Genomic DNA, 25,217 nt, shown 5'->3' with positions numbered 1-25,217 from the left:
ATTGTATGAAACATACCTGTATGTAAAGTGGAAACTTTTTTATTTGAATCTCGTATTATAACAGAGAAATAAAGAGAGAAATAATGTGGGATTTCAGAGAATAAACAAATTAACCCTTTAAGTAAATAATCATGAGACTGACTTCCTGCTAAAACTAGGTTAAAATGAGCTCCACCTCATTAATAATTAAAACTTGCTTTTAAAGTAATATATATATATATATATATATATATATATATATATATATAATTTTTACTTTTAATCTCTTAAATTAAGTGAAGTTTCTGGGCAGACAGCAGAAGAGGAACTGGACCATTGTGCTTCTATTATTATCTCATTGTAAAAACATGTTGAAGAATTTTCACTAAACACAGGGACACTTAATTTAAGATTAAAACCAATATGGCTGCATCATAACAATTGATATAAAGACACATGTTGGACCTTTCACTTCTTTAGGATGACTGGCAGTCTGAGCAATGCTACAGAAAACAGTCAAGAGAGGTTCTGCAGGGCACGCTCATGGAATAGCAAGTGTTGTTGGATTATGACTCATATGTCAGCAGATGCTAGGTTTGAATGTGAAAACACAGGGGGGCTGTAAAAATATTAAAGTGGAAGGCCCTACCAAAACTGATGTTCAGCTGAGGAAATAGTTTCAGAATCTGCTAAAGAGATGCATAAGATGTGGAAGACATGAAGGATTGTATATTAAAGGCTATATGAAGATAATGTTCCCTTTTTTTTCCTTTTATAAATTTTGCACACATTTGGGTAGTTTTTGTTCTGCACTTAAAGGTCCTCAAAGTGCTTTTACCCCCTCCCTTAAATTGAACATGTCAGCATGTTTATACAAATGAAGAGCATCACAGACCATTAGTTAAATTATGCCTTTAAGGATTATAGCTCTAAAAGCAGTGTGTGTTTCAGTCCCTCTTTTTCTATAATCCTTCCCATAGCCTTGCTCGTGCATATTCCACCCGCCTCTTTCTCGCGGCAAAGCCAAGCGTCACCCTTGTGCATCTCAATTCCAATCTTTCTGCATGTACCTGAATGCGTCACGGACCCCACATCCAGCACATCACGGTGACGTCCTGTGCGGATCCAGTCTCCAGATGCCCTTACTGCTTCAACCGCAGGTTCACAGCTTTCTTATTTTCTCCATGTAAAGGGCGTTTTAAAGTCTAGAAGATCATTAGCGGCGACGACATGCAGAAGAGCGCGGTGGTCGTGGTGGCGGATAAAACGAGCCTGAAAAGGCCGTTCATTTTTGCAAACGCCGTTCATATGGTAGGTTCATCCCTATCTTCTAATGCAGTTTAATCGAAGAGGCCAGTCTAATTTGTGATTAACTGTTTGATTTGCGTCCGATATCCTCACATCTCCCATTCAGTCTTTAATTAGCCCAAATTAGTCATTAAGACTAATTTGACTATACTCTAATTAAGCTATTATTATTATTATTAATAAATTTGTTTTAACCAATATGTTTAAACGCTGCATATAAAGAAGTGACTTTTCTGTTGGATAGATAAGCTATAGATATCTTTTATTGTTCATCTAAAGAATATAAAAAAAATCTATGAGTGATTCTATTGGTATGTTTCTCAGATGTGTCTATAGGCCTTGTTTTGTTTTGACTGATAATGCGCTGTTTAAAAATGCGTGTTACTGCCTTCCATTCATTCTTAAACGAACCTCTGCTCCTTTAAGAAGTGACACCAATGGGTTACAAAATACTAAATATTCGAGATTTGACATTTCCAGCCTGAAATACAACGCTAAGCCAGAAGAAGCTGGGGCAGTATGGACAAAGAGGAGGGGTCTCATAAGCCTTTGACTTTTGTTTGAATGAGTGTGATGTCTTGTCTGGTCAGTTTAATTTTCTTTGTTAATGCACAACTAAATGTTCTTTTCAGTACCTTATGAACGGGGACAGTTGAACTCTTTTATCACCACTTATAAAAGATTTTGTTCTTATTGAAGATACCAAAGGATGCATCATATGATATGTTACTCTGTTCCATTCTTCCTGCAAAAGCATCTTAAGAGGCATAATATTATAGGTCACTATCACATTGTTGCTATCTCCACACAGCCTTGGGGACAGCAGACAAGCCAGTCCAGCACCTGCACTCTCTTTTTCCTTAATGTCTTTGTAATGTGTGCAGAATACTTATTTTATTGACTTGTCGAAAAATATGTTAATCCCTTTGGAAAGGTGTCATCTTGAAGGCAGAATATGTTGCTTTGAAAGCTTAGTGTAAGGATGATGATTATGATTAGCATTTTTAAGTGCATTAATACAACTTCCAACAACAAACTGTCACAGAATCTTTAATCTTTGGTCCAGACCATACGGCACCAGTTTCTTCTAAAAATTATCATGAATTCCTATTCTTGTGAACACAAACTGTATCTCAATCATGTGTTTTTCCATCTCAGATGCCTCAGAGCCCAAAAAATACAATGCCTACTCTGAATAAAGTTAACCTAAGTGTTGTGTAGTAAACTTTTTATTGTATTGTTGTGCTTGCTAACGGTAGCCCACAGTAATTCCTTGTCTATGTGGTTATATGATTTATGAAACTTAAGGGAGTGCCATTTGAGGGACTGGACACGATAGGGCCCTTGGAAATCACTTTCTTTCTTTAATGTGAATCCCAGCATTTTATGTTGTGTGATTGTATAATAAAGTGCATAAAATGTTTAAATATTTCAATAATGCAAAGTGTACAATTTGTTAACTTAAACAATGCTTTGTTCTTTTCTTTACAGGCGTTGTGCTTCTTCATGCTGAGAATGACGGTAATTTGGCACAGGGACCTTATCCAAACGGGCAAAGTAAGTCTGAGTACTTATATGCACACACATATATATTTTGACTGGATAGACATAGTTCAGCGGTAAATGAAATATTTGTTGAGGAAAAAATAAGAGTTATCAAGCTTCACAGAAGACAGCTGAAGAATTATTTATGCTCACATCCATCAATATTGTCTAAATGTGCCACAGCAGCAGATTTTTATGCCGTCTTTCTCTGGGAGAGGTGCATTTGGTAGCATGTGCCTCTTGAAGTGTCCTTGAGCAAGTGAGTTATCTTCGTTCATGAGGTTCTGCATCAGAGAGTGACCTCTGAGATCTTTGCAGCCATGCTGCTGTGGCACAAAATAAAAACAACTGGATTTCGTTAGTTTAGTGCATACTTTTAATACTAGTGTAAACTTGCTCTTTAGATGGTGTCCAGCGTTTCTGTGGCGATGATGTACGTCATAGAGGTTGGCTGCCTGCTGCTTTCAGTACTCGGTGTTTTCGGAGCCTGCAAAGGAAAGAGATGGTGTTTGATCCTGGTAACAAACCTGCTTTATGTTTTTGAACTACTGCTCATTGTATGTGTTCTTGTGTCTCTGTTGAAATATGTGTTTTAAAGTGACTATTGCAAACTTGTGTTTCTCTGTGTGTACATTTAGTATGCAGCTGGGATGGCAGCAGCAAGTCAAACAATCATTGTACGAACAGCACTAAGTTACCAAGATGTTTATGAGGTACGACACTGGAATGCCTTCCTTTTTCAAATTGCCGTGTGTTGCTGTAGAAAATTGGATCTCATTATTCTTACTTTCTCCTTAGAAACGTGTTGTTCGTGAGGAGTCCAAGCTGCTGGCCATGATGCCACTCAGTGGAACAAGCAAAGCTAACAGGACTCTACTGTATAGCATTCAAGAGGAAGTAAGAAGCTTATTTATGATTTAATCTCTTCTTTATCATTTTACATGAAATTGGATTGGACCTAGAAGCCAAATTACTCAAATTAACACCTCAGACACCCTCTAAAAACAGGAACCATCATCATGTGTTGATGGGTTAAAATCTAACTATTTATTTTAATAACAAAGCTGTTGTTTTCTCTGCAAGTTGCCCCAAGTTGTGGTGATTCATTACATAAAATGCTTTGGATATATAAGGAAGAACTACAGTGTCATACTGCTGAGCAGGCTCTTATTACTGCAAAAGATTTCCACATAGGAAACACCTATCTGAGCTCTACCAGAAGCTTCTCTTCTGCTGGTGCTTTTAGAGAATCGGTGAATGATTACTGGATTCCTGGAGGAGTGGGGACATCAGGAAGCATAAGTTAGCAATGAAAAGCACCTTATTTGGTATTGCCTCATCTGCTCTCTCTTCCTGCCTGTGACCTGACAATTTATCATCTTGAAGTATGACTCAACTTCTAAAATGAACCTTGAAGAGAGGAGAGACTTGGCAGAGGATACACAGGTCCATCTTTTACAGAGGTCTTTTAATCACTTAAGAAACATGAAAAAAAAGAGAAGGTCATGTTGTAAACAGTGTGGCATGAACACTGTTAATGCTCATCTGACTGCTATGAAATAAAACTAAAGGCTGTAAAATAACCAATGGAGAGCTGATGCAGATGTGTCACATGTTAAACTGAATTGACACTGGTTTAAAATGATGGCTCTGAAACAAGGATGTCAGCTTGCTGTATCTGTTCTTGTGTCTCTTTCTCGCCTCGGTACCCATGAGCGGCTGTTTTCTAAGAAAGCTACTTTTTTTTGTCCAAATGGGGCAGAGAGATGTTGACTCCGACACTTTGGGGTTGGGCAGAAAAAAGCCTAAACAAAGCAAAGATATAAGAATAGAAAGTCAATTCCTTTTATTCCACACACTTATACTGTCCACAGTCTTTTAAAGAAACCAACAGTGAAACATAAACAGCATATGGAACTTGATGTTTTGTGTAGGTTAAATGTTAACTGGTTAAACACTAACTTGAACCAGATGTGAGATGATGACATATTTCTTCACAATGAGGAAACATGAAATGGTATTAAAAAAAATGTAAGGTAAGGCTAGGGGTGAATAGTCAAAAAAGAGTTAATTTGATTAATTTGGTCTTTTCCTACCTCTTGTCATTGACCTTGTTGGAAAACATGATGGCGTTATGAAAAGGTGGTAGGAGAAGTTTGTAAAGACAGGAAAAGACAACATGCTGGAAATCTGACCTCCCACTAGGCTGTGATACTGGTCTGTAGCACTTAAACTATGTTCAATACAGATTCCACAACAAGTGCTTCAAATACTTTGTCTAATTCGGTCTTATCTTAATATTTATATTTTGTTGCAAAGATTTGTAGTTAAGAAAGAAGAGAAAAGTGTACCAAAGTTAATCATGTTGTTGCACCTGACAATAGCACAGCTGGCATCATATTATAGATGAAAATTATTAAACATTGCATCAAAAAGTTGCAGCTGTAAGGAATCATTATCTACAGTCTTTCATAAATGATGGTCTAGCAAATTCTGTACTAAAGAAGATATTAAAGGAAACATCACATCTCCTTTCCTTAGCATTTGAGGAATGCTAACACTCCTAAGCAAACTAGGCTATTCATTCAAACACGAGATCTTTCTGTAGTATAACGCCTGTGGTTTTCATATCGGAGCAAAATTACAGAATCAACACCAGCATCAGCTCAAGCAGTGGTATCTTACGCCTCAAGGTGTCTCATGGTATGTTATAGTGCCCCCTTGTGGCAGGTTGATTTTTGCAAAGCTTCAAACGGCCTCAGAGTAATGGAGGCAGAATTACTAGTTCTGATGTCACAAACCCAAAACTTTATTTGCCTGTAGAGAAATGGCCTGTATGTACAATAAAAAGGCAAATTTTTTAATAATAATCATGTATTTCTGGGTAAAGCGTTACAGAATCATTCCCACCTACAAATTCAGTCAGGATGCTGAAAAATCTGACTTTACCTCAAATTTGAGGAACGATGGTAAAGATTAGAAATAAGCTTTATGACCTGTGCTGGTGACACAGTGGTGTGTGTGTGTTTCACCTCTAGTTTGAATGCTGTGGTCTTATTGAAGGCTACAAGGACTGGGGCTCTACCATCCCTCCTTCCTGTAACTGTCAATATCCAGGAAAATGTGTAAGTTTCTTATTTTATATTTACAATATAAGCATTGCTGTGAGGATTGCCGATTATGAAGTGTCAATTCACATTGTTTCTCAGTCATAGAGACACTTTAGGGTGTTTTTCTTTTATCATTTTCAGCATTACTTTCATTGCTTTGGTTGACACAATCAATTTAATGCAAAATAATCAATGGCATGAATAACCTGATTAAGTTATTACATGGGATGTAAAAAATGAAAACAGAGCGTAACCAGACATCCACATACCGAGCAGGACATTTATGCATGTTTCAAAGTATTGTAAGAGGGATGAAAAAAATAAAATGGGTACAGCTAAAAATAAAAATTTCCATACGCAAACAAGTGGACTGAAATGTAATCTGGCTTTATCTGAGAGCAATGGCCGACAGTTTGGCCTATAAATAACACAAAAACAAAAGAACAAATGAATTAGGTGTTAACAATGTGGCTGCAGATTTCAAGTAATATAATAATAAGTACTTAATTATGATTAACTGTTATTGGAATTTATTTTCATGTTGTTTGTCTTATGTTTTTATTCTTCTCAGATTCGACTAAGGGGGAGCGCCACACTTGGGGCTCCAAAGAACCAGTATGTTTATCGAGAGGTAAACTGATCTTAATACTGTTAAATAATAAAAAACTACATGTTTTTATGAGATTCTATGTTTTGAATAACAGTGATGTAGTGTCTGCTTGAGGGAAATCAATCGTTTTATCAGTTACACCTTGCAAAGACTTTGTTTTGACCCCTACGACTTCCCAGATGCTTTAACACTTTGTATAAAGTCTAACATTTGAGATGATGTGGGTGGTGTGTTATTCTGCTGAAAGTAGTCTTTCAAATATGGGTGAGCTGTGGTGTAAACTACCTACAAACACTAGTATACCAACACATCCAGTCTGATATGTTAATACACAGAAGGTTGCTGCTTTGCTTTAATCGTGTTTACATTAAATTCTGACTGTGTCATCTGAATGTTGGAGCTGAAATGACTGATCAGACTGAACAAATTTGAATTAATTTTCCATTTTACAGTGTGAAAAGAAAAGACAGGCTATTTTCCATGTTTTAACTCTGAAAAGTTAATACCTACATTTCTGAAAGTGAATTCATCAATTAAAAAGCATGATGCTTTCACATACAATTCTATGTACAAGATGGGTGTAGACACCTTGGGGCCAGTTGTTTAAAAGATTTAATCTGGATAAAAATCCCGTTTTCACGTAATCCATCTTACTTTTATCCCGGTTGTTCAAAGCAGCATTGGATTGAATCACCCTGATCCAGAATCACGGTTTTCAGGATTACCAAATCCAGATTACCGGAACTAAAACAATGTGGACTGCCAGCTTTGAAATCATAAACATCCTCTTTTGAATTTTATGACTTCTCATATGAGCCTAATTAACAACTACATTGTGGATATTTTGGCAACGTCTTAAAAAAGCTCGATGTCCCTCTCTGTGACGATGTTAATGATGTACCTGAGCTCCATGTTGAGGAACCAGACCAACATCTGGCTTCCTGTCAGAATGAGGGATGGACTGGACGTGTATTAAGGGATGCAGTTGTTAGAAATTATTTTTGACAGGTTCTTCTCTGATTATGCAGCGATGAATGAAGGAAAACAGATTATTTAGTTTGTGTTTGCTAATGAAATTTGTTTGGTTTATTTCATGAGTACAAGATGATGTTAGGATTTTATTTTCTGCTGTACTGTAACAGGTAGCCTATGCCTACTTTATCTAAGTTATCACTGTAGCAGTTGAACAAGTCAAGTGCAACATATAAATAGAAGCATATGAACTGACTAAAAAGATGCTATTATTTGATCAAATTTGAGGTTTTACCACATTTTCTTCGTGAAATCCTACCCCCCTGTTGGATCAGGATAATCCTGTTTTCTTGGATCAAAGTTTTCAAGATTTGATCCAAAATCCGATCAGGCCCTGGATGATACCTCTTGGTTAATCTTCCATTTTGTCATCTTAAGTTTAACATTTTAACCACCACCATCTTGGTTTTGAGAATGCACATTTTAAGTTACTGAGCCCATGGACACTATGCAGACCCATACAACTGTACAGACACCATGAATGGACTCTGCTCAGGTGGTTGAACTGGTTTTCTGCTTGTCAGAATGCACATAGTAGCTGCATGTGAATGGATGAAAGAGAAACCCATTGTATAGTACCAGGTGGATCTTTACTATATGTAAGGTAGTCTGGCTCAAATGGTCAAAAAGATGTGAAGAAGGCAGACTCAGCAGCCCAGGAACTTCTTTAAGGTGAACATTTTATTTTCCATCCTTTGTCCATGGTACAAACTAGTAAATATTAGCCTGTAAACCTGTCACACATGTCACCTCTTTTCCTCCCCTCCCAAGCTCCAAAAACTGACTACCTGTAATAACAATTGAAAACACACCTGATCTGATTTAGACTATACCATTTATTAAAAATCCATATACCCAGAAAACTTATTTTACATAAACATTAATAAACTAATCAAACTCATAAACAAACCTAAAATACAAGAAAAGGATACCAGTCCTAATGCATTACTCCAAAATAATTCACGCATACAAATAAAGAAACTACAAAAAAGAAAAGCCTGCACTTGGTTTTACCCAGTGATCTAATCTGTGAGGTCACCCACACCTGTAGTTAGGAAGTGCAGGGTTGGCCACTCCCAAACATCTACCCTGCAAGGTGGGGCCAAACAAAGAACAATGTTAAATATGAACATAATCACAACTGACACACAAACAATCCGGGGTAGTTGTGTTTGTCGAAAATGGCATCAAGGTGATTAAGAACATAAATGTAGGGAAATTACTACAATCTGCCAACTTCTTTTACTCCCAGAGGTTTCCATGTCCTGTCCATGTAACAGGATTCTTATGTAGTCTTAAAAAGTATAAAAAGTAGAGAATTTCTATTTAGTGTTTTCCAGGTCTCACCAGCCAGTTAATTAGATCCATTTATTCAATTACTTGTTAACACAAATAGCAAAGTAACCAATTACATGGCAGCAACTCAAGTTTAGGTATGTAGACTTTGGATGTGGGATGGTTGTTGGTGCCAGACTGGCTGGCTCAGAAAATGCTGATCTACAGGGACAAAAAGATAAAAAAGTCAAATATCCAGTGAGTGGCAGTTGAAATGAAAATGCCTTGTTGATGTCAGAGGAGCAGAGTAATTTGAGAACATAAAAAGGCAACAATGACTTAAATACCCACTTATTACAACCAAAGTATGCAGGACACCTTCTCTGAATGCACATGGACTACAGCGCCAGAAGACCACACGAGGTGCCCCTCTTGTCAGCTTTGAAAAGTAAAACAGTTCGCACACTCAAAAATTGGACAATAGAATACTAGAAATGTGTTTCTTGGTCAGATGACTCTCAATTTCAGCTGCAACATTCAGATGGTAGGTTCAGAATTTGGCACAAACATGAAAGCATGGATCCATCCTGTCTTGTATCAAAGATGTTGATGTAATGGTGTGGGGAATATTTTCTGGTCATACTTTGACCCCTTTGTATTAATTGAGCATCATTTAAAACATCACAGCCGACCTGAGTATTATTGCTGACCATGTCCATCCCTTTATGACCACAGTGTAGCATCTTCTGATGGCTACATCCAGCAGGATAACGCACCACATCGAAAGGCTCAGATCATCACACTTTGGTTGTAACAAGTTATTCAGGAGCAAATCCGGACGTTCTTCTCTCACAATGCTGTGTTTGCTCAGAAAACCAGCTCTCTGGCTGTTCACTCTTTGCTGTAACAAGCAGTTGAAGAGGTGTAACTAATAAAGTGGCCACTATGTGCATTCCTGTAGGTGTAATCTGACACAGAGGAAAACAAAATGAACTACACCTCTAAATCAATTACCTGTTCAAACCTTTAAACTGTCTACTCTGTTTTTCCGCAGCCTTGCCTACCGATTTATGTTTCCGAGCTGAAGCTGGCATTCTCCTTAGTAATGGCTATACAGTTTGGAAGTGGAGTGTTTTGGGTACGTGTTTGGTCTTTTATTTCCACATGTATATGTTTAATCATATTTTATATTTTATCAATTCTATCTTTCATGGTGTTTAAAAAAAAAAAAGATTTATGCATCAACTTATTTGTCATATTCTAACCTCTGCTTCCATTTTCAGATTGTTTTACTTGTCATGAGTGTCAAGCTGATGGGCCAGATAAAGAGGAAGCAGGAGTTCCTGGCTCTTCTCCAGTCCAACAGATATGTTCCTGGTGCTTTCTAGTATTGCAATACAGTATGTTTTAATACACACTTGAAATTACTATCAAGCATACCTGGTTTGAATTTGCACACTAATGCTGTATACCATAATCTGGCTATTTTGTGCTATAGCAATATATGTTATGATTTTCTACATGATAATGCATGTAACTGATGTTTAAAAGTAATCTACATGCATAGAGCCACATCATATTAGTGTTTTGAGCTTTACTGCTGTAAAGAAAAAGAAGCAATTTATTGACAATGACCCAACTTTCAATAATAATCACACTTTACATGCTTTTGTCACAATTGAAATTGTGTTTTCATACATATTTAGCTAAAAAACTTTTGTTTTCTTTAAGCATCTGTTGCTTTTTTCTCAGATTGTGTTATTGGGGACCAAGCAGGTAGGCTGCTTCATGTGTCTTTCTCTTCTTATACTTTCTTTTTTTGACTTCAAAGTCTTTTAAAGCTCCTAAAGCTGAATATTTTTAGAGAAAAAGGAATGATTCATTACATGATGTCTGCAACTCTAGGATCCTAGTGCCGCCAGTGGGTCAAGATTTGAGGTGCATTAAATCGTATGCTCAGTTTTTAAAAGGTTGGCAAATAAAAAAAGTGAACAAAAAGCTACAAAAGTGAAAGATGTCACAGGTTGCTGATCTATTCTGCTCATGCTGATTTCCCTGTTTTCATATTTATTTACTCAAATCTTACTTGTTGGGAATGTATAGAAATGATCTAGTGGAGCCCTAAATGTTTTGGCTGCAAGGAATTGTGGATTTTCTTTCCTTTCATGTGTTTTCTTCCCATAAAGGAGACACGTAAAAGGAGGCATTGAAAGCCCCTTTCCTCAGCATTTGGAGACTTTGGCCAGCTCTAACTTTGGCTGTCACATTTAACTTAGTCCAAAAGGAAGGTGAAAAAAACCAAAAACCAAAAACACTGTTTAACAAGACTAATGAACCAATGCAAGCATAAGTATATTCTACATTATTTGACCACTAGGGGGGACTGTATTAAGCAAACACTATTTTTTCCAAATAACTGCTGATTTGGCTTCTTTCAACATGAAGTTACACAATACAGTGTTTAAAGGCTACCACAAGTCAAGCTGACAGTGATTTTATTAAAAAGTTCAAAGCCCCACTGTCGTTATCACATTAGATTATGCATCTTTTATGCATATATTCCAATATATATTCCAATATAGCCAATTAAAATTGCCACCAAACTGGCTGCCAAAAGCTGCATATGCAGACTCCAAAATGTGTGGCATGGATAGCAATGTTTTCCATTTGTCAGGGCGAATCTCTTCTATAAATCTCTTGGCCCTCTCTTGCTGCTTTCAGTTTTTGTTTTTATCTCTGTAACTAAGAGATGTGAGTCTCTGTAAAGAGACGTACAATTTGATCCATTTCAATTTGAGAGCCCAGCCGCTGTAGTTTATTGACCAGGTCTCTGAGGGACAACAGCCATTATTTCTGGACATCTGGTGTTTGCTGCAGATATCTGGATAACTGGGTGCAGATACATTTTAAAGCACGTCATACAGATCAGTATCAAAGCTTAGACTCATTTTTGGCTCTTTACATGTTTACACAGAAAGAACCACAGTCAGCTCAAACCTGTTCTAACATCTTGTACTTGTATCCTTCCATAAGGAAATATCTGTTGCCATAGATTCGATTGACTTTAATTAAAGTAACCAAACACACAAAGCACTTTTTTTTTTTTGTCTTTTTGGTTTTGCTGGACCATCTACAGAAAAATTCCTAATTTAATTAATTTACAGGTTTTAGCTTAATGGGTCATCTCAACTTTTTTCCTAAGCACACGCTGAATTTTCAGCATTAGAGCTACCAATAACCTTTAAAAATGCTAATTATTAATATTAATAACATTTATGTAACACCTTTCTTAAACTGTGTTTACAAAGTGCTTCTCTTGTGATATAATTGTTTATTAAGCAAAGTATGTTCTTGAATAAATAATCAGGTTAGACAAAGGAATGAGTCACATGTCTTACTGTGACAAGAGAATGTCTTTATTCCTTGTTATGCACATTGTATATATTTAAAAAGTCATGCATTTGGTTTTTCTTGAAGCACACATATCGAGTGACAGATATGCATTCATTTCCACTCGATGGAGGAGAGGAGGGTTGTTTTTTTTTGTTGCACATGCAGTAGACATGCAGTAAAGACCATCACTTGTTTTAAATGTCAAGGTTTGGGACAGCATTGGGTAAAAGCAGTGCAGAGAGGTCGGAAAAGTCTCTTGTGGGGAAAATGAGTCATCAATATTCCTGCAGAGACTGCAGTGCTTCCGCTGATGCCACTCTCACCGAAGAAGCCTTTATGCCACATCACTTCTATTATGACTTGCTGCATGAACTGCCTGCTGTTGAACTCTCTCCTTGACTATATAACATCGAATGAATTTCATCTGAAACAGTGTCTACCTGTGCACTTTAACCATTAATGCCTGATATGCTGTATGTTTTTGCAAAGTATGGTATTTTAATTTCTGTCATACACTTTATTTATTTATGGGGTGAACTTGATGTAATATTTTGTAAATAGCAGGAATAAAAATGTGATTCTTGTTTCTTGTCTTTATTTCATTTTGAAGTTGTTACAGTGTAGAAACTATAAACATATAGTATAAAGTATAAGTAAGAAAAGTATAAACACTACATTTTAGTTCATATTTTCATAAGGCAAGAAAAGAAAGCTTTTTCAGGTCTTTTGAGCAGGTAGTGGAGACAATGAGACTAATTACAATTCAGTAGTTTGCTATCCTCAGAGCCCAAGATCATTCATGTTAATAGTTGTGGTAAATTTTTTATTAAACACAAAATGAACAAAAGACAGGTTTGACACTTAGAAGCAGTTATTTGAGGAAGTGTTAGCTTATATTTTACATGTTACAGTAGTATATTTTTTACCATGATGAATCCGTCTGTTTTAAAAGATTAATAACAGTCTCATGTTCTGCACTTTCACTTGTCCCTGAGTTTGTGCCTTTCACAACCTTAACCTTTCATTTACATCAGTAGATCAGTCATAATGTTAAGACAAGTGCCAAGTAAAAAAAAACTGCTTATTTTGTTACTAGATGTTCTTTTGGGAAATCCTGCATCCTGGCAAGCCCTCCCCCTACAGTGGTTGCTTCCTCCAACCTCAGAGTTCACAAGATCTAAAAGACTAATAGAAATAACCTTGGCATATCCTCAGATGTTCTCTGAGCCGACTGCCCAGAGCTCTTTTGGCAGCATGGGGAGGACCTGTTTGTAGTCAAGGTTATGCAGGTGGTTGTAAGTTATGACCAATTCATATTTGTACTTTTGACTGCTAACTACTTTCTAGATAAAATATTATTGTCGTGTCCATTTTTTAAAGATTAAAGTGCCAAATCCTAAACAAATTAACTAATTATTGACCAGATAGCGGTTCAAATATAAAGTTCCCAGTAATAATAATAATTCACTAAAATATACTTGCATTCAAATTCTAAGAAGCACAGATGATTTAATGAACATTTGTTTAAAAAAGTTGCTTAGTCTTAAGTGGCTTTAATATTTATTCATATTTCATTAGGTAATTGATACATATGCATTAAAGTGTGGTGTGTGGTATTTCATTGCAGTTTTACTGTCACACGTTTGCTCTATTGCCCTCTAAGCTATTTGAAGAAAAATAGCCCAAATATTTTCATTAAAGACTTGCTTTTTTGTTTATTTCTTTAGATTGCAATCGATTTTAATCGTAAACCATTAACCAGTAATTGTTGGTTTAAAGTGAACACCGATGAAATAAAGAAGAAAGAAAAATCTCAAATGTATTTCTGCAAAAAATACTGTACAGTGTGTCACCCATAAACTGCAGGATTACTAATAATATCAAATGTGCAAACAAAAATGTGCTGTTTCAAATGCATTTCCTAAATTTATTGTCAAATTATTGGGGGACTTTATTGTTAGAAAGAAAAGCTCAGTTTACAGAGGCAGAAGATATAATCTCAAAACTGGAAAGTCACTGATGGCACTGATGAAAAATCAGTTGCTTTTTTCTATAGACAAAAATGACAAAAAAACAAAGAACCAAATGAAAAAACATATAACACACACATACACACACAAACATATATATGTATATATAACATGGCAAATGTAATGAGACCATTTTTACCTGAAGAAATCTGGATTTTACTACTTGCATAGTTGCGGATGATACTGGTTTTAAATACAAATGTGAAGCAATCATTATAACTATAATAATAGTATTATAATTATAACTGAGAGTAACAAAAATGCTAAAGACATAATTCCAAAGTTGGAGGAAAAAAAGTTTTAAAAAAGAAAATATATTTTAAAAGAAACAACAGCAGGCACTTAGACCCATTAAAGCTCTAGGACAGCCATAATCTTTAACAATTCTTTTCTATTTGGAAACCTTAAACCCATTAAAATCTTATTCAATTCATTCAATCCATTAACATGTTTTTTTTTAAAAATAGACTGTTGTATTGTCAGCGTATACAATATCAATATCACAGAGATATTTGAACATGAAATAGGATGACCCCTGTGTATTTATGAGGGCTGCATTCCACCTAGTGTGAGTTCTGCTCTTGTGTATGTATGCATGTTAAAAAGACCCACTTCTCTGCAGAAATAAACATGTTTAAAGTCTGGTAAAAAAAATTCATTTTAGGATTAATAGGTCAAGTGTATCTTCATGACAACTGTGAAGTGGGCGATTTTTTTTGTAACGCCGTTTGGATGTTATTTAATCTTGAAATTCGGCATAATTAGGGCCATGTCCTTTTGATTGACAGGTATCCAATATCTGCGGCAAGAAGGGAGGGTGCAGCAACTGCGTTTTTTAGCTGGCTAACAGCGCGCCTTAGCTCGGTTAGCTTTTAGCTACAGGCTGCCTGGAGTTTGATGGGTGTCAATCATCCACCCCCACCTTCACAGTCTCCCTCTCAGCTCCACCTCTTTGCTCACTTTTGGATTTGACGGGAATGACGACACACGTGACGCTACCAAGATGGCGACAGTGGGAACCGCCCAATGAGTTTCAATTCAGCTCTTCAGAAACCTACGAGTGACGTCACAGAGGCTCCGCCCATCTACAGCCTATGGTACTCCAGCTAACTAGCATGCTCAGGTGCAGCTGTACAATGAAGCCCTTGTCAATACACCTGAAATTTGTGCCACATTTTGAAACATTTGTCCTCTCATTATCACAATATTCAGCAACAATACTGAATAGTTTTATATTTTGCAACTCTAATTCAATTCATTTGCATTCATGATCCCAACTTCCTGTTTGTCATTAGCAAAAGATGCCGAATTACAAAACAATCCTGAGATGAAAATACCACTAGAGTTCAAATTTGTTAATAGATGCACTTCATCATTTTCTGATACCCACTGAATACAGCAGAAATAAATATGATCATCACAATTTAATAGAATTAGCTAATTCCATATTTATGCAACTAAAATGATAAAGCTTATTCTAGCATGGAAGGCTTCCGGGTTTAAAGGGCTCACTCACAATTAGTTTTACAGATTTATGTAGCTTTGTGTTAGAATGTTTAAAAAATTAAAAACTTGGAAGACTTTGTTAAAAGACAAAATTGCACTGGCATCACAATCCTCAACACTGTGAGCAGCAGCAACATAGATAAAACAAGAAAACATACAAACAAATCAGGTACAGTGTGCATCTGAGCCCTCCACAAGATTACAATAGTTTCCTGCTTTCGCCTCTTTACTGTAGACCACTGTAGGGGTCTCCGTCTTCCGATTCATTTGACACAAGATGATAATACACAGCACTACCGACAACACCTACAAACAGAAACAGACAGTCCTTCATTATTGTGAGAACTTTTAAAATCCACTTGTATGACTTAATGCAACTACAAATGGCAGAAAAAAAGTTACAGATAAAATATCAAACAGTACAATGTTTGTGTTTTGTGTATCAGTTTTATGATTGGAAAAGTACAAATGACAGTGATGTAAGTGTACAGACATAAGGCAGACATCCGGAAGGCTATAACTAGAGATGCACCGATTGCAAAATTCTTGGCCGATACCGATTTCCGGTTTTTGAGGGGGTCTGACCTGCCAAAACCGGTTTTACCGATACCGATTTTCTATCTAAGAAATCATTATAATCATACAATAGACACCATATTTACTTGGCTTGAGAATAAAACATCAAAAATAAGATATAGTGAGTTTCAACAGTGCCCCCTGAGCAGATTTATTTAGAACACTGACCATAACATTCAGTCCAGTTTACAGGTCAATATAGGAAAAAAACTTTGGTTCAGTTTTGAGCTGTCCGCGTTGAGCTGCTGCGCATGCGTGTCAGCGTGACCGGCCAAAAACCGGAAATGACGACAGTGACCGGCCGGTCACCGATTGGGCTGATTGGATAGAAAACCGGCCTTTTTGATCGGCGGCCGATTGACCGGTGCATCTCTAGCTATAACTATAAGGATACAGATAGTACATACCCACAACAGTGTGATTCCAAGCATTGTGCCTAATGTGATTTGTATGTAACTCATATCATGCTCGACGAGGTACTGAATGCATGGCTGAAATGGGAGAATAGTTCAGTCAGGGCAACTTTTCATGTAGCATTATTACCACAAAACATTTAATACATAAGACATGAAGACTTGTGAGGATAATTACCTTAGAATAGATCATGACTGGCTGGTCATCTTTCCTGCCTTTAAACAACTTACTGTTTCTAGGAGCAGCCACCTAGAACACAGAACACAGAGACATGGATCATTTGTAACAGACGAAACTCTATCAGTAAATTTGAATAAACTAGTAATAGGGTCCTACAATTACTATTTACTATTTATTTATTTATAGCCTACAGTCACAATCAAGACAAAGCAGTAAAACATAAGTGGCCATTAACTTTCCCACCATTGCCGACATTTGTGGTTGTTGTTTTCTATCTTTTGTATCTTTGTCTCCTTTCTCTTCTCTTCACTCTCCCAATTCTTTGTTCTTCCTGTCAGATTCAGCATTAATATTTAATCTATAAATAAAGAAATATTTTTAAAAGTAGTCAAACATCAGGAGGAACTTTATATCTATAAAGTCTCCTCAGCAAAACACATATATTCAGCTCAACGTGGCACTTAGATCATCACTCTGCTGGACAGGAAAGGGAGATATATAAAGAAATACTCACAACACAACTAAGTATATGGTGCACATGGAGTATTCAAACTGAGACAGAGCATGAGTACAATGATGCCATCAAACAGGTTCGTATAGAAACTAAATGGTAAGCTCAGAAGCACCACATGAACACTGACTTCATATGTAGCAGTTAGTTCCTCATAAGGTTAGTTTTCTCAAAGCATTAGCTTCACTGTTTACATGACTTAGCCTGTTGCAATTAAAATATATGGTATAATAAGAATGTGAAAATAACAATGCAATGGAATCAGCTACAATAAGAAGAGATAAAGGTGGGTTTGGTGCTCAGGTTGTTTTTAAAGTCATTCAGATTTTTATAAACTAAACAAAAACGAAACCAGGGTCTGCAACATTTATGAATAAAGAAACATTTTTACCACCTGTCCCACTAAATTAACACAGTTTAGAGCCGCAATGTGACTCTTAAAAGTAACCTAAAATAAACAAGCGTTAACATTTTATTGTTTTTAAAAGAAATTACCGAACCTGCGCATCATCATAGTTTATATAGCTCCACAACAATGCTATCTAATCAGTGATCAATGTCTACACTGCTGAACTCATCACAGGTGAGTGAGTCTGCTGGTGCCGAATCATTTTGCTGAGTCATGATGTTTGTTGTCATTTCAATGGCCCTGTCCTTGTTGGATTTTGCTGAGAGAAACATATGTCTAATTTTCTTAACTTTTTTTTCTGTGAAAGGCTTTCTGTGCCTTATTATCGCTTATGTTGTTGCAAAACCCGCAGGAGTAGCTAAGTTTAGGAACTTGATCCACTTCTTTCAAGTATGAAACTGATCAGCTTTCCACAGAAATTTTGAAATTGCTTTTTGTCTTCTTGTACTCTCCTGTCAATGAACAAATGTATCTGTCCATGTAGGATTACACTGTTTTCTTTTAGAGCAAGAGAGGGCTCAAGGCATGTGGCACAAGAGCTGCAGATTCCAGAACTCTGTCTAAACTTTAGACTTATTTGTTTTTCAGTTAAAATAATTTTCACCTCAGGAGTTGTGGGCATGAGCTGATCAAATGATACACCCACCATATAAGTCCATTTTAATTCCAACAAATACCAAAGGGTGTAAATACTTTTTCCAAGCCAACCCTTTAAATTCCAGCAAAGGATGCCATAGTATCTTTCAGTGAGTACACAACTTTATGAAAAGCTCACACTCACACATGGATTAGTGGACTCTTCAGCACACAGACAGGATTCTGGGATATTGTAACCCCAGTCCAAGTAGCCCTGATCCATTCCACAACACTGAAACTGAGAAGAAAGTAAGAAGCAAATATTAAAATACACAATGTCAACTGAGAGAAACAGCCAAACTAATCTTGAGGTGTGATCAGGATTAGTTTTAACACAGGGGTCACTTACGTGTATTTGTGTTTCATCGAAGTCTTCTAACTCACTGATGGTGGCATTAACTAGTGGCATGATGCTGAGGTAATTTCTCGTCAGCTCTTTTGCCATCTACAAAACAAAGATATTTTCAGTTTTGCAGCTATTAGCACATCTTTGCATAACTTTAGTTTAAAAAATGTGCACAAACAAAAGAGTCCATAAAGATTAAAAAGTTAAAAAATATTAATATTATTATTAAATAAATAAATAAATAAATAAAGGTCTTACTGCTGCTTTAGTAGCAAGTCCAAGAATTTCAATGACAAGCATGAACAAACAGCCCAGGGTGATTCCTACTGCAAACTAACACACACACACACACACATATAGAATGATCAGATAATCTGTTCAACTCAGTCACTTTGTTTGTAACCAGCAACTCAGATGTGTGTGTGCTTGTTTATTTTTTTTAACATACCACTATTAGAGCCCACGTCTTCTGTTTCTGGATGCCAAACAAACCCAACATGACAAAGACCAGAATTACAGCAGAAATGCCATACAAGAAATGCAGGCCAGTGGTAGTTTCATCTGTCTGGAGAGAAAAAATGTCAGAAAAAAGGTCAGTTATTTGTGAAGAGGGGTGACTTTATACAGTTTTACATGTAACAAAAAAAAAAAAAAAAAGGAAATGTGAGAAGAAAACTAAACGCTGCCTCAGCAAGTTTACTTCTGACTTTGGGAACAGAAACTGACATGATCAGAGGGATCTGATTGGTTCATAACAAACCAGACTATCCAAACTGTATTTTGGCCCTAAACCATTCAGTGTTTTGTAACCTAGCAGCAGCATATTGAGGTCAACTCTTTGACACACAGGAAGCCAGTGTAAAGGTCTGAGGACTGGAGTTATATGATACACTTTCTTGATCTTAGTGAGGACTCGAGCAGCAGCGTTCTGGACTGATTACACCTGTCTGATGGACTTTAGGGAGAACTGTAAGGACAGCCCTGCAGTAGTCTAGTCTACAAATGCATGGACAAGTTTTTTTTTTGTTTTGTTTTCTTTTTTAATCCTGCTGAGACATCAGTCTTTAAACCTCAATATGTGGCTGCTGAAGTCCAAGATTACCCCATGGTTTCTGTGACAAATGACAAATTTCTGTTAGGCTGTTGCTAACAATGGTGTTAGAAAAACTTACAGATACACGGTTAAGTGAGCCGTGGTTAGCTACGCACTGAACCATGGTGAGAAAAGTTGGTCTGTAAGATGCACATGACAGCAGCAGCCAACAATCTCTCACTAACAGACATCCTGTATCAGAGCAAACATTTTTAATGCGTACCTAAGATAGGGCTCAGTAGACAGAAAGAATGTGGTTACGATGCATATTGCTTAGGATACGGTGTCTACACAGTGGAAAACGTCAACTTTCTTCATGTCAGTCACAAGCTGTTTTGTAAACAAGGGACAAGTTTAGCCTACATTTAAAAAATAGTATTATGAAACTTGTTTGAATTATACAATAGCCAATGGTATAATTGGCATGAAATGTTAAATTTCTTTTCATAAGTACTTTGTAAAAATACACCAAAATATTTTTTTTTTTTTTTTTTTTTTTTTGCCGAGAAGGCACTTTTATTAATTTTTAAGTTCAGTCACAGTGTGAGCTGAAGCATTTTCTAAGATATATTCCCAAAACTTACAATTAGCTTCCTTGTAAAGGGGATATTATAGCTGGTAGTTATACATATTTCCAATTTCCCTTTGAGATAAATAAAGTTTATTTAATTTAATTTAATTTTGTGGCAAAGTCATAGTTCTCGTTAAGAATAACATACCAAAAACAGTTTTGTTTTACAAGCACATTAGTGTTTAGTTTCACTTTAAATTTAGGTAAACTTCTGAAAGGGATGAGCAAATTAAAAGCAAAATTTTTAGTTTGTATTTTAATTTTTGATATATATATATATATATATATATATATATATATATATATCTACATTGCCCCTGAACAGGAGTGGGTTTGACTTTTTTAGTTCCGTTCAACGAATTGGTTCTTAGAGCCAGCTCGTTCCCGAATGACACATCATTAATATGTGGCTAATTTATGTCAACAACATAAAAAGCTGCTCACTTGTTTTGAATCAGTTTGTAAATAGATGTCTTGGAAAAAATGTCATATCTTCACCTCCAGATATACATGCCTTACCAAGCCATCCTTGTATTCGTGTCCATGGCCAAACAGGGTAAATCCCAGCAGCAGGAGACTGAGGATCTACATCAGCAGCAAAACACAGCATCACATAGTATTAGAGTACAAAAACCAAGACCCCACAGAAAACAAGTGTTAATGACCCTTATCTGATTAGAAATATCTGATAAAAACAGTATTTTATTCTCAACATTGACTTACATATGAAGTTGTGTAGGAAAATAATTAGATATTCCTAAAAGAATAAGAAATGGAGCTGTTTAAACCATGTATTAAGGTCTTGCGTAATGAACGTTCATTGTTCTGGAAGTGTGTTTTGCTGTGCAGAGACTGGTAACTATGACCATCTGGCATGTTGGAATTCTTTGAAAACCCAGGGAATTTTAAAGAAGAATGTCATGCAATGTGTGCATAAACTGTAGCTCATTAATCACCAAAGTTTCCAACAATGGAAAAATCCAGACAATGATTACAAGCGTATGTCCAAGTCCACTAAAACCTGCTTCCTTTCTGGAATGTTTTCGAGATGATCTTAATCCATGACTTTGAGAACAATTAAAAACCCTTTTGTGAGACTTAGTGAAGTGATTGTGTGGAAAGTGGAAGTGGAACACATTGCATCTGAGGAAGGAGCTCTTATCCCAAAAGATTTGTGTCAGATGCTTGCGAGAAAAGAAGATGGCAATGTACTGAAAATGTTCAGCATTGATTGGGCATTACATTTAAATGACAGGAAATACAGCTCATAGAGAGATTGTGTGACTGTGTGTAGTTTTAAACCCTAAACATAAAGCTATAAGAAAGCAATCCCAGTGTTAACAGTGTTACAAAGGATCATTACAAGGTCTGTACATGTTCTCAGAGCCAAAACATTGTAGTATACACACAGCTAAGAAGGTCTGTCACAAACAGGCAAGTGAGCATCAGATTTGTAAAAAGATTTGCAGTTTAAGATATCTGGAGCCACATATCCTGCCTAAGTAAGCTGAGCCACATGTTGCATAACATGTTCCATCTATCTAGCTATTGTATGAGGAAAAAAGATGAGGGAAGGGGATAAAAAAAAAATAAATAGTTGAAATTAGAAATAAACTGAGTAAGCAACTCATGCAAGCAAGATCTAGCCCAGATGTTGAAAGAAGTTCAACCTGCTGGCATCACCTCTGGCTTTTGCAACATGATATCTGCCAATCATGGATGAAGAATAGCCTAATATTTAATGATGACAAAAGAAACACACATATTTATGAGAAATGTAAGCATATGTGCAGATTAGGAAAAAAATATATAAAGTCCTAAAACATCAAAGCCATATTTATCCCTTGGAAGCATTTATACTTTCTGTAACAAGCAGGCAGCTAGATTAAATATCCTTTAGGTTTGAGGAAATAGTGACTAGTGACACATTAGTTATTTAAGACAACTTAGGCCCAAAACACATCCAACTTCCAGTTTAAAACAAATAAATGGTATCAACAGGGAGATCTGCAACTGAAGCATATTAAACCTTTAAAATTACATAAAATACTTCTAAGATATTTTTGTCCATTTCCTATCAACCCATCAGGGATTCATTTTAGAGTTTATTCCAACTAGTTGCTGTTCCTCCAATAAGCTAAATAAAAAGAAAAAGCAGAGTCAATAAGGTGTATCATTTCCACTATATATGACTGTACTGAGCTGAACCACAAGTTAAAAATGTATTTCTTATGGATTAAACAAAAACTAATCTTAACATCTGCAGTAATTCTCTGAGCCAGGCTATGGTCCGTTTTATTAGATTATCCTGGAGAGTAACAACAAAAGAGAAAATACTTACCCCCATGACACTTAGCAAGCAAATGTAACTCCGTTTCAACCACACGTTCACTTTCCCCATTTTCTTTCGTTTGGATCCAACACCAAATAACTATTGACGCTTTATGTTTACAGAGACAGGCGCTGGATTGTACGGACAGATTGTTCTGGTGCAAGAAATGTTGTCCCGATGGGTGGAGACTGAGAGAAAGACATTTGTATTATTGGTAAAGCATCCTCCCATCTAAAAGGAGAGTGTGTATGCCAAGCCGTTTAAACATTTAACAAGCTAAACTTCACCATCCGGAATTAACATTATAGAAATCAATAATTTCATTTTGACTAGTCGTAATTATATTATAACTAGTAAGAATTTTTATTAAGGATATCTACAGTTTCATGCTGATATTTTTAATACAGGTATTTAAAATTCATTTTTGACTGGTCGCAAAAGAATTGCAGATATCAGAAATGACGTCACTTTAACCGACACACCCTAAATGACAAGATATCTAATTCAGTTTTGACTAGGCGAAATTAAAGTTAAAGGTATCTCAAACGTAATCATGACTAATCAGAATTAGTCGTTGCTCATGCTAGGCTCATTACTATGTCAAGCTTTCTATCGGACACTGGCTCATTAAACAAAACATTTGAATTGTTAGTGTTAAGTGCAAGTGAGGAAAAAAAGGCAGAAGATAGCTTGGTTGAATAATCTGTTTTACAGTGGTCGATGGTTGGAATGGGATTGATCAACAATCAATAACATAGATCATTACGACCCCACAGCTAAGGAATGGAGCTACATCGCTACCTTCAACCTCATCGCTGGACATAACAAGCTACCTCGTTTATGGTATCAGTGCTTACAGGTATTAAGTGTTCAGAAACTACAAATCTCTGGAAGCTCACAAACATTTCAGGGATGGCTGGGTGCAGGATCTGTTCACATTTCCACCGCAGGACTGCACAACACAGCTGTCACTGCAAAGGTAAGCTAACCTGCTTACCGCGGTGAAGTTGGTTTTAGGTTGGATATTCGACAGACATTCATCATTTCGTGTTCAATAGCTTCCGTTTCACGCGACCAAAACACGCAATTCCTGACCTGTATTATAGCACAAGATGAGACAAACAAGACACACCCCTTTTGATTCATTTTGAAAGCTCCTTCTGTTTTTTATAATTTTTTTACAGTAAAAATATCAATATTTCTTCAATAGCTTCCACATCATGAGACCGAGGGGCCCCAAACTTCAACTAAATTATTCTACTAAGACACACAAACAAGACACACCCCTTTTGATTCATTTTAAAAGCTCCTTCTGTTTTTTATAATTTTTTTACAGTAAAAATATCAATATTTCTTCAATAGCTTCCACATCATGTGACCGAGGGGCCCCAAACCTCAACTAAAATATTCTACTAAGACACACAAACAAGACACACCCCTTTTGATTCATTTTGAAAGCTCCTTCTGTTTTTTATAATTTTTTTACAGTAAAAATATCAATATTTCTTCAATAGCTTCCACATCATGAGACCGAGGGGCCCCAAACCTCAACTAAAATATTCTACTGAGACACACAAACAAGACACACCCCTTTTGATTCATTTTGAAAGCTCCTTCTGTTTTTTATAATTTTTTTACAGTAAAAATATCAATATTTCTTCAATAGCTTCCACAAATTGTGACCGAGGGGCCCCAAACCTCAACTAAAAGATTCTACTGAGACACACAAACAAGACACACCCCTTTTGATTCATTTTGAAAGCTCCTTCTGTTTTTTATAATTTTTTTACAGTAAAAATATCAATATTTCTTCAATAGCTTCCACATCATGAGACCGAGGGGCCCCAAACCTCAACTAAAATATTCTACTGAGACACACAAACAAGACACACCCCTTTTGATTCATTTTGAAAGCTCCTTCTGTTTTTTTATAATTTTTTTACAGTAAAAATATCAATATTTCTTCAATAGCTTCCACAAATTGTGACCGAGGGGCCCCAAACCTCAACTAAATTATTCTACTAAGACACACAAACAAGACACACCCCTTTTGATTCATTTTGAAAGCTCCTTCTGTTTTTTATAATTTTTTTACAGTAAAAATATCAATATTTCTTCAATAGCTTCCACATCATGAGACCGAGGGGCCCCAAACCTCAACTAAAATATTCTACTGAGACACACAAACAAGACACACCCCTTTTGATTCATTTTGAAAGCTCCTTCTGTTTTTTTATAATTTTTTTACAGTAAAAATATCAATATTTCTTCAATAGCTTCCACAAATTGTGACCGAGGGGCCCCAAACCTCAACTAAATTATTCTACTAAGACACACCCCTTTTGATTCATTTTGAAAGCT

General features: G+C 36.2%; 2 protein-coding genes across 2 annotated transcripts; one reads left to right on the top strand and one right to left on the bottom strand.

The window, feature by feature from the left end:
• Positions 1-1,054: 1,054 nt before the first annotated feature.
• On the top strand, positions 1,055-11,170 carry LOC121634474 (tetraspanin-8-like). Its single transcript, XM_041977120.1, has 9 exons — positions 1,055-1,290; positions 2,779-2,844; positions 3,237-3,350; positions 3,471-3,545; positions 3,631-3,729; positions 5,871-5,957; positions 6,514-6,573; positions 9,914-9,997; positions 10,143-11,170. Exons 1-9 carry the CDS (start codon positions 1,210-1,212, stop codon positions 10,245-10,247), a joined length of 771 nt encoding a protein of 256 aa, XP_041833054.1. The 5' UTR covers positions 1,055-1,209; the 3' UTR covers positions 10,248-11,170.
• A 4,077-nt stretch (positions 11,171-15,247) lies between these two features.
• Positions 15,248-23,061, bottom strand: LOC121634472 (tetraspanin-8-like). The gene is made up of 9 exons (XM_041977119.1): positions 22,866-23,061; positions 21,044-21,109; positions 19,309-19,425; positions 19,119-19,193; positions 18,864-18,959; positions 18,660-18,752; positions 16,956-17,027; positions 16,772-16,855; positions 15,248-16,094 (listed from the first exon to the last, which is right to left on the bottom strand). The coding sequence occupies exons 1-9, from the start codon at positions 22,923-22,925 to the stop codon at positions 15,954-15,956; spliced, it is 804 nt and encodes a 267-aa protein (XP_041833053.1). The 5' UTR covers positions 22,926-23,061; the 3' UTR covers positions 15,248-15,953.
• Between the last annotated feature and the right edge of the window lie 2,156 nt (positions 23,062-25,217).

This window comes from Melanotaenia boesemani, chromosome 23 (genome assembly GCF_017639745.1).
Source record: "Melanotaenia boesemani isolate fMelBoe1 chromosome 23, fMelBoe1.pri, whole genome shotgun sequence".
In the NCBI taxonomy this organism is placed as follows: domain Eukaryota; kingdom Metazoa; phylum Chordata; class Actinopteri; order Atheriniformes; family Melanotaeniidae; genus Melanotaenia; species Melanotaenia boesemani.
The sequence above is the reverse complement of the archived record's forward strand: the minus strand, read 5'-3'. Positions and strand labels throughout refer to the sequence as shown.

Coding starts and splice junctions, on each gene's coding strand:
- LOC121634474 (XM_041977120.1), top strand. CDS start 1,210: ATGCAGAAGAGCGCGGTGGTCGTGGTGGCGGATAAAACGAGCCTGAAA. Junction 2,845..3,236: donor ACCTTATCCAAACGGGCAAA/GTAAGTCTGAGT, acceptor CTTGCTCTTTAG/ATGGTGTCCAGCGTTTCTGT. Junction 6,574..9,913: donor ACCAGTATGTTTATCGAGAG/GTAAACTGATCT, acceptor GTTTTTCCGCAG/CCTTGCCTACCGATTTATGT.
- LOC121634472 (XM_041977119.1), bottom strand. CDS start 22,925: ATGGGGAAAGTGAACGTGTGGTTGAAACGGAGTTACATTTGCTTGCTA. Junction 19,426..21,043: donor ACGAATACAAGGATGGCTTG/GTAAGGCATGTA, acceptor TTTTCTCTCCAG/ACAGATGAAACTACCACTGG. Junction 18,960..19,118: donor GACTTGCTACTAAAGCAGCA/GTAAGACCTTTA, acceptor TTTGTTTTGTAG/ATGGCAAAAGAGCTGACGAG.